This window comes from Hemibagrus wyckioides, linkage group LG10, assembly GCF_019097595.1.
Source record: "Hemibagrus wyckioides isolate EC202008001 linkage group LG10, SWU_Hwy_1.0, whole genome shotgun sequence".
NCBI lineage: Eukaryota > Metazoa > Chordata > Actinopteri > Siluriformes > Bagridae > Hemibagrus > Hemibagrus wyckioides.
This window is the reverse complement of record NC_080719.1, coordinates 12,982,508-12,991,977: the sequence shown is the minus strand read 5'-3', so window position 1 is coordinate 12,991,977 and position 9,470 is coordinate 12,982,508. Positions and strand designations below refer to the sequence as shown.

The 9,470-nt window shown below is 40.0% G+C and overlaps 1 protein-coding gene across 1 annotated transcript; it reads left to right on the top strand.

The window, feature by feature from the left end:
• The first annotated feature begins 1,670 nt into the window (after window positions 1-1,670).
• Window positions 1,671-4,312, top strand: klf2a (Kruppel like factor 2a). Its single transcript, XM_058401240.1, has 3 exons — window positions 1,671-1,925; window positions 2,405-3,308; window positions 3,423-4,312. The coding sequence occupies exons 1-3, from the start codon at window positions 1,854-1,856 to the stop codon at window positions 3,596-3,598; spliced, it is 1,152 nt and encodes a 383-aa protein (XP_058257223.1). The 5' UTR covers window positions 1,671-1,853; the 3' UTR covers window positions 3,599-4,312.
• The last annotated feature ends 5,158 nt before the right edge of the window (window positions 4,313-9,470 follow it).

Here is a 9,470-nt window from a genome sequence, read left to right as displayed (position 1 = left end):
TATATACAGTGTGTGTGTGTGTGTGTGTACATAAATATACACACACTTACATATATAACAATCAGCCACAGCATTAAAACCACTGACAGGTGACGTGAACAATATTGATTATCTTATTGGCACCTGTCAGTTCTTGAAGTTGATGTGTTGGAAGTGTACAGATCAGAGAGACTTTGACAGCTATGACTGGGTCTGAACCTCTCCAAAACAACAAGTAAGGATGGGTCTGTGTACCTGTAGACTGGTCAGAGTGCCCATGCTGACCCCTTTTACATCAGATGGACATCGTGGTGTGTGTTTGTGTCGCTTACCTGGGGACGGAATGGCACTAGGATGCGCTCTGGGTAGAAGACAAGATGGCGAAATGTAATGTAATGATCTGGGGAGTGTTCTGATGATAAACCTTGAGTCCTGGCATTCATGTGTATGTGTTTTTCCATGTACCACCTACCTAAACATGGTTGCAGACTAAATATATTTTTTCATGGCTTCAGTGTTCCATAATGACATCCACCTCGTCCAGCAGGATAATGCACCCTGCCACACTACAACTCATCCAGAATGGTTTGAGGAACATGACAAAAAGTTGAAGGTGTGGACTTGGACAGATCGAGGAGAAGTAGGGATTTTTAGTACTTATCTATTTCAGTACTGAAACCAAAATGAGCAACCTACATTCTATTAATAAATCAGCTGCGTCACAGATGTTACTGAGCTGTTTGTTTCAGCAGTTTAAGTGGTAGCCATTAAAATATTCACAAGTATGTTCATGCACTTTGGCTAGGGAGTTCATGTTAAATCCAACACACATTAATTAAGTGCCGTCAATTAGCTTGGCTAAAGTAGGGTTGCCGCTGAGGAGAACCGGTTTCGTTTTATTCTGTTCAAATGCTTCTATACAGCTGTAAGTAAGTACAAGCTACATGCCATAGTCTTCTTTTTCTCAGAATTCATTGCTGTCAGTGAAAAGTTGCTGATCGTCAAGAACACGCAGGCTATGCTATGTTCTCGCAACTAGCTTTGTACTGCAGATATTTCCATCGTCCAGCTACTGTTCGCTTTTAGCGTATGAACTCATTGTGGTGGGTTTTACATTAAATATGCTCTATCACCTTTTTTTTAGGTATTATAGGAACATTGTTTACATTACAATTAGTTGGTTCTAATGGTGAATTACATCCAGAGCACTGATGTTTTAGTGTGGAATAAACTTAATGAAACACAAAGAGCAGGGAATAGAACTGATAAACAATACCAGTCATGGTATTGAAGCATCCCTGAGAAAAAAAGTATATGTGGTTATGTTAATAATATGGTTTACAGTCTAAGATCACAGTATGTGGTCACTAATTACTCACAACACATTTATTCATCGATTACCAAAAGAAACCCACTGCATGTCCGCATACAGAATATATATATATATATATATATATATATATATATATATATATATATATATATATAAGCGTGTGAAGTGAATTCATGTGACTTTGAAACCGTGTTAAACTTCCACGATAGACCTCCTAGAGCAGCTCCGAGCTCTGACTAAAAAGTTCGCCTAGGGTATATATACTGGAGCTAAAATTAGGGCCGGGCGCTGCGTTATTTCCTCCGCCTCGCGCAATTGGTCGGCGCTGAGCTCTCGCGTCGGTATTTATGCGCAAAGCAGCTTCATAGAGAGACATAAAGGAGAAAGAGAGACAGAGCACGAGCTGGAGTGTTTTCTTTACTAACACACGCAGATATACGTACACAGTGTTGGTGCACGGATCACGGCTGCTCACTCCTGAAGCTCGAGCAGCCTTGAGAACGAAATTCTTTCTTGAATACTTTTCCTGAATTGACTGGAGATGGCCTTAAGCGGGACCATTTTGCCATCCATTTCAACTTTCTCCGTGCAGAGGGAAAAATGCTGGGAAAACGTGAGTATCCAATTTCGTATTTGTTGGTTAAGATCCGTGGAAAATTGTGATGTATCGAACCCTAACACGTGAATGAATTTAAACGCACAGAACCGTGCGTAAATGTTTAAGAACGCGCCTCAGGTAGATGTGTTTAAAGGCATTCACGTGTTAAGGTACAGCAAATCTTTTTTAGGGGATTTGGGGATCTAGAAAATCATTTCTAGCACATTATGCTTCGGACAAAACCTGCAAAAGTCTCTTAGTTTAAAGATATTTTTTCATTATTCTATTCTTTTATATATAATATATATATATATATATATATATATATATATATATATATATATATATATATATAGCTTTGAACTCTTGAAGACTAGATTAAGTTAAAATATCAAGCATAAATTCCTAATATTTTCTGGGGAAATAAAATGTCTTCCAAATGATGAAACAGATCAAGTGCAAAAGCAAGCTAAATCCTACTTTTATTGTTGCAGAGATGGAAGGATGAGTCCTTGCTGTCCAGCTGCTCAGCTGATCTGTCTCAGGGCATGAGCGCCTTTGTTAGAGGAGATGATGAAGACCTTGACAAATACCTGGACCTGGAATTTATTCTGGCCAACACGGCAGGGTCAGAGAGCCTCTCGGCACAAGGCATGAGTGTGGCAAACGACTACAGGATGCAGGAGTGCAGAAATGTGTACACATCAGCTCCTTCTTCGGTGTATTCAGTGCCCGAGCTGAACACCTCTCCACCACCTTACGGCGTCAGCCTGATGGCCGAGCTCCTGCGTCCAGAGGTGGATACATACTGCCCACCTCCTCCTCATCCTCCTCCCAACAGCAACACCATTGTCCAGGGAAGATTCCTGGTCCGGTCGGCGTTCTCCAATCAGGATGTCGCAGAGCACATCAAAGTGGAGCCGTGTATGGATGGTTACGGACCTGTAGTGGGCATGGTGCCTAAAATTAAGCGAGAGAGCGACAGTTCTTGCATGAGGGCTTACGAACAGCCTCTGCTTGCTCATTCGCCTCAGGGATCAGGGAGCATGACGCCGCCTTTGAGCCCAGCCGAGATCAACGCACTTAACACAGACGCTCAGAGCCAGCTGTGCCACTCGGTGCCATATTCACAGAGCTATGCATGCCACGGCCCCACACACATACAGCTCCCGTATCAAAGTGCACCACCTCGCTTCGACACCATGGCAGTGCCAAACGGCGGGCAGAGGGTTCTCCTTACACCTCCTTCGTCCCCGTTAGAGCTAGACGCCAAACCAAAGAGGGGGAGACGCACGTGGCCAAGGAAGAGAACAGCAACTCATACGTGCACTTACGCCGGATGTGGCAAGACTTACACCAAGAGCTCACATCTGAAGGCGCACCAAAGGACACACACAGGTAAGATTTCTAAAATAATTAGCAGATATTAACTGTTGCAAGATTAAATGTTTAATCTATTGCAAGATGGAATATCCTGAGAAGATCTAAATGTTGTATGATGTGCTTTGGCAGGTGAGAAACCTTATCACTGCAGTTGGGAAGGTTGCGGTTGGAAGTTCGCCCGCTCTGATGAACTGACTCGTCATTTCCGGAAGCACACTGGTCACCGACCCTTCCAGTGTCACCTCTGCGAGCGTGCCTTCTCCAGGTCTGACCATCTCGCACTGCACATGAAGCGCCACATGTAGAACCTGGAACCGAGCATGGACTAAAGCGCAGTGCTATCCTGTGACGATTAAGATGTTCTTCTTTTATTGCTTTAGACAGCAGAGGTTCTCAATCCAAGCTTCTTGAGAAACTCTAATCTATAGACTGGACATTGTGCTGAATGTTATGCAACCATTTTCCTCTCATGATGTAGCTGGTACTACTTTTTTTTTATATTTGACAAAGATTAAAAAAAGAAAAGACACAGAACCACTTGTAAGAATGAGTAGGCTGGACCTGCACAACTCTGACGCAACTGGAATCAGTAGAAACATGCAACATGATGTGCCTCTCACGTCACGATCGTGCCTTTTATTATTATATTTTTAAATAAATTGCATCTAGACTATACATCTCAAGCGCCATAAAATGATCTTATATGTAAAAAAAAATGAAATAAGCTTTCAGACAATGTTTTTATTTTTTAAAACTGCCACTCAAGCCATGTGAAAACTGAATGTTTTGGACAGTATATTTGTATATTAACCTTTAAATCAGGGTCTTTTTTTTATTTTTTATTTTAATGTTTTATAAGTATTTTAAATTGTATTACAAACTGTCCCCATGTTCAACATGACATGAAAAGGGCTACAATTTTGAACTGTGTTTTTGGGACAAAGTCTTTTGACTTGTACATAATTTATGTGATGTAAATAGTGTATTTACTGTACATATTAAACTTAACTGAGATTCTATACGTTGTGTTGGGTGTGATGACTTCATCAGGGAGAGCTCATCTCTTTGAATGATCTCTCTTCTTTGTGTTCATCTTATAAGGTTTCAAATTGCACGAGTTCAGCAGACATTGTTTTGATATTTGAAGAAACCTAGTGAGCTCTGAGCATTTTTCTGAGCTGAGGCTCGGCTAGATTCGACTCTGTTCAAGAGGCTCAAAAGCTGTTAGTTTTTGAGGTAATGAGAGTTCATGACCCTTAACGTTTAACATCAGGCCTTATCTTCAACTGGATTCAGACATTTTCAGTTACAAAAAAAAAAAAAAGCCTGATAATATGAACGCAAAAATGTAAAAGAAAAGATATATAACATAAGACCTACAAGCATCTAGAGGATTAAGAAAAATAATGAGATTATTTAAAATATCTTTTACAAAAAGGGGAAAGAGAACACAATCCTGTCCAACATACCAACATAAACATCTCACTCAATGTCACTGTGTCTACAATGTTTTTGGTTTGAAAGAACAAGGTCACATCTTCAGTAGAGTTGCAACATCAGGACAAGATGAAAGATAATGTGAGATATCAGATTCAATTGAGATTAAGGTGTTATTTTGAAATAAAAGAGGAATTGAGACCGGCATATTCAAAAAGGCAAAACAGAAAAACTCTCATATCACTTTCAGGTTTTCTCAAATCACTTTTTTTCAGCTTGGGAGTAAAACTGTTCATTTGGATTGCTTTCATTTATTATTATACAGAACATACTGAGCATATCAGCTTCCACACATCTGTTCAGATCATCAGGACACAGTATGACTTGTAAAGATTTCACAACGAGGTGAAGTGTGTGTATGATAAGTGGGGATCACTTGCATGTCAGTTTAAGAATTAACATTATTTGTTGATATGATGAAGCCTTCTGGGAGGAAACATTTATTTAACGTTTATTGAAGGCGTCTCCAGGGTCAGAGCGTTGCAACAGGGAGTGCTTTTTCCGTAACACAGCAAACTGCATATTTTGCTATTAACTTTAAAAGAGCAAATGTAATTAAAAAATTATGATATGTCATTCTTTAATAAATAAAAAAAACACGTAAATATCAGCAAACTACTGTGGTGTAGGAGGAATAAAACGCTTCAGGAAAATCGAGGAAAATACTCAACCCCGGGGTGATAACATAACTCCACTTCATCGCACCACTTGATTGTTTTCCGATATCAGAGCAACACAAAAATTGTTTTATTCCTTACAGCATAATGTCTTCTCACTCATCAGGAAATTGCAAATTAGTCAGATATTAAAGGGATTTTCTTGTTGATTGTTAGTATGAATCATAATAAGAAATCTTTTTGGGTTACAAGTCAGTCAGCAATCTGCAACAACCTAGTCTTCACCACGTTTCTTCCCAAAAAATCAGTGTTAGAGGAGTGTTTCATTCTCTGAGTTCCTACAATCCAAAAAAAAAAGAGAGATTGAAGACAGGCTTCAGAAACAGTGATACATTCCAAAGACATGTTTTTGGTCAGTGATGTGTTAAGCATATCATAGTTGTTCGTCTGAAAGGAGAGTCTAAGGAATATCAACTTCAGTAGAAATCCAAGGGATACCAAATAAAGGGACGAAACACCAGAAGCTGTAAAATATATCCCATTCTGAATCATATCAATCAAACCTTAAAGAAGTGCAGGTGTCTACTGGAGGTAAAACAACACCGTTATTGATGCCATCTGGAAAGTGCTTCTAAACATTCTGGGATGGTACGATGCATATCTCAGTAGTGAAACAGTGGAAGATTGTCAGTGGTGGGATGCCATTTGCCAAGCAATTTCATCCTAAATGGTTTAATCTGTACCATGAGAGAGTTGTTTCTTTTTCTTTAAGAAAAGCAAGAAATCATTCTGCGTGGGTTTCTACATGGGAATCCTTGGAATGGATGGAATGAGTTGAACCCATTTGGCTGTATACACAGATGTAAGACTCTTGAGAATGCTGGAATGCCACAGGATGAGTTTGCCACCTGCTGGAATGCCATTGCAATTTCCCAACAGGAGCAGCTAGGGAAGCGTTGAGTATCCTTTACTGCAGATGCAAACGTTCAAGAACCTGGACTTTATCCAACTGCTCATACCTGGGTGAAGCTGAACCAAAAGTCCAAGAGGTGGAGTCTGGATCTGATCCAACTCCTCATACCTGGGAAAAGTTAAACAAAAGTCCAGAGGAAAGAGTGAGATCTGATCCAACTCGAATCACATGTCCAGGGAGAGAAGACTGGACTGATCCAACTCCTAGGGTGGAAATCAACCAAAAGTCCAGGACTTGGAATCTTGAACTGATCCTACTCTTCCTACCTGAGCAAAGTCCTGGGGATGGATCAACATGGTTCCATGTTGTAGAGTGACTTGTGTGTTAGGATAGTAGAAGGAGTTGGATCAGGTCCAGCTTTACCCCCTTGACTTTAAATTTTGGGTAATTTGTTCTACCGAGAGCACCAGGCACAAGTGATCCTTCACGCTTTGTATTACAGAATCAATCATCCAGTGCAATATGGACCGGAGAGAATTGAGCTATTAAATCTTGCTGAGATGGTGACGACACCATCAGGATCTGGTATCGCTTATTCTGCACATTGTTACCATGCACACCTTCGTGGCGAGCGCAAGGGGATAGTCCCCATGCCTGAGAGACAAGCATAATCCATCTGGCTCCCATTAACTAGTATAACTCACTTGACAATCCAGTTGTTTGTGTCAGTACCACAATATCCCCCAGGGCAGCATGACTTACAGAGAGCTTTCAGTCCCAACACCAGCCGATTAAACACACTCCGCTTCACTGTATCTGGAACAACTCAAGAGTAGGCCAAACTCAGATTAGATCTCAGCCTTAAATCAGCACGCCATCAGGAACATTAACTGTATTATGGGCAGATCTTAAAAACAGAATTTCCCTGAGCCAGCTAACCCCATGTTTATGTCTTGGACACTCATGTTTCGAACATGCAGGAGGGATTGTGTTACCGGTATGATATGTGCTGCCCTGACATCCAGAACTCTCAGCGGACCACTATGCACACGTGTCGAAAGCACAACATTCACGTTTTCCCAAAATAATATCATTCTGCTCAGTGAACACCTGCAGATAGTTATTTTCCGCCATATCCTACAGAGAAAAGGATTAATGTTGTGTCGCTGATGGTGAAAAGTAAAACAACAGTAGATTAATCATTAGTTAATTTAGAAAATTTTCTAAGCAGCTCCAGGTGAAATGTTACAATAATATTAAATCCCTTAAGAGTGCTAGGGTTTATTTACTTCGTTATTGCAGTGGTTCCTAGCCCTGGCCCTAACATTGACAATAATTTTCTGGCTAATTAATTCTGACTATAGGTATCCATTTTCATCTGGTTTCGATCTGGTTGTCATCACATTCACATGATTGCTTCTTTCATTGGGAGATCTGCAGGGTTCAGTTCTAGGGCCACTGTAGTTTTTGCTATACGCTAATTCACCATGTTTCGAGATCGCTTTGTTTAAATTTTGCCCCACTGCTACCCTGATGCTATTTTTCCTTTCTTTCAACCACGTCTCCTCTTTCAGGAGACAGTGCATTCTGAAATATATTTTGTGGTCATCTCAGAGATCTAAGAAGAGACTTGACACTATGTTTATAATCTTGCTGCTGGTTCCCTAGTGGTGGATTGAGCAAAGCAACTCCAGGATCAGGAGTGGAAACCACACAGTGTTGAGGACTGGATGTTAAATTGGACTTGTTAACAGGATCAATCAGCCTTTAGCGGTTTATCAAAACAAGACAAAAATATTTTCTGCCATTTAACATTCACCTATTTGAAAGATAAATATTTTGTTTAAAGGAAATGTTTTATATATATTTAAAGCATATCTATAACTGCAAATACCCATCTAGATTAGGGTTTCTCCTAAGGCAACCAACTTTAATAATTACTAGTTAAAATTAGTAAAAAAAATAAAAAAATAAAATAAAATAAAAAAGAGGACTACTCCTTCATAAATACTTGTACAATCCACGAATACACTGTTAAATGAGACTGGGTGTGTCACACTGCAAGCATATCTGAGTCAGGAAATGTTCTCGAAAGTGTGCATCTCATCTCTGTTTTCAAGATTGTCTTGATTTGACGCTCATAAGACCACTGAAACCGGCAACTTATAAGCGTTACCAAACGGTTGGTTTAGCCTGCTTCATGTGTCACATTTTATGTCATATTTTCTACATGCATCCCATGTCTGGGGTAAAGGCCAAATGGATTAATTAAAGGTGTGATTGGCCAAAAGTTTGTGTATGCCTGACCATCCTACATATAGGTGCTTGTTGAACATCTTATTCCAGATTTAATACCCTGGTTGCTGATATAATAATCTCCATTCTTATGGATATACTTCACACGAGTGTGGCTGTGGGGATTAGTGCATTAGTGAAGGAGTGGTCAACGTTTCAGTTCACCCCAAAAGTGTTCAATGGGGTTGAGGTCAGGGCTGTGTGCAGGTCACAGGAGATCTTCCACAACAACCTTGAGGCATTTTGTCTTCATGGACCTTGCTTTATGCAGCAACAGATTTGGGGCTTGAAGCGTACAAAGACAATTAATTGCTTCACACTTAGTGGTAGCAGGTTGTGGATGGCAAGGTATGATGCTCAGATGTCCACATACATTTGACCATATAGTGGATTTTTGATGTCTTGATTACACATACATATATCACACCCCTCTGAGCCAAACTAAAAAACTACAGAGCTAAAAGATGGAGAATGTTCAGACACACAAGTGTGATTTTGCATCTGGTAGCAAATCAGATAATTCTGATAAAGGCTCAGAGCCACTTTTCACTTTCCACAGCAGTTACTGAATAACATGCGTTAAGCTGAATGAATAATAAGCCAGGACTTTGAGAATGTTTACAATAAAGATTTAAATCTACATAAAATTGCCGAATCAGTCCTAAAAGCCATTTGAATGTTGCTTAATTTGTATTATTTATTCTCTAGAAATCAGGGAAAAAGACCTCCAGGGAAAAAGGAGGTAAATAAGCAGAAAAGAATGCAGCACAAGTAAACACGAGACAGAGGATTTGGCAGGTAATCGAATCTATCTGACTCCCCATTCCAGCGTTTTCATTGCACCACCATCAACAC

Excerpts from the sequence above, each read along its gene's own strand:
- klf2a (XM_058401240.1), top strand. The coding sequence starts at position 1,854 with ATGGCCTTAAGCGGGACCATTTTGCCATCCATTTCAACTTTCTCCGTG. Across the intron at positions 1,926-2,404 it reads GGGAAAAATGCTGGGAAAAC|AGATGGAAGGATGAGTCCTT; the intron begins GTGAGTATCCAA and ends TTATTGTTGCAG. Across the intron at positions 3,309-3,422 it reads GCACCAAAGGACACACACAG|GTGAGAAACCTTATCACTGC; the intron begins GTAAGATTTCTA and ends GTGCTTTGGCAG.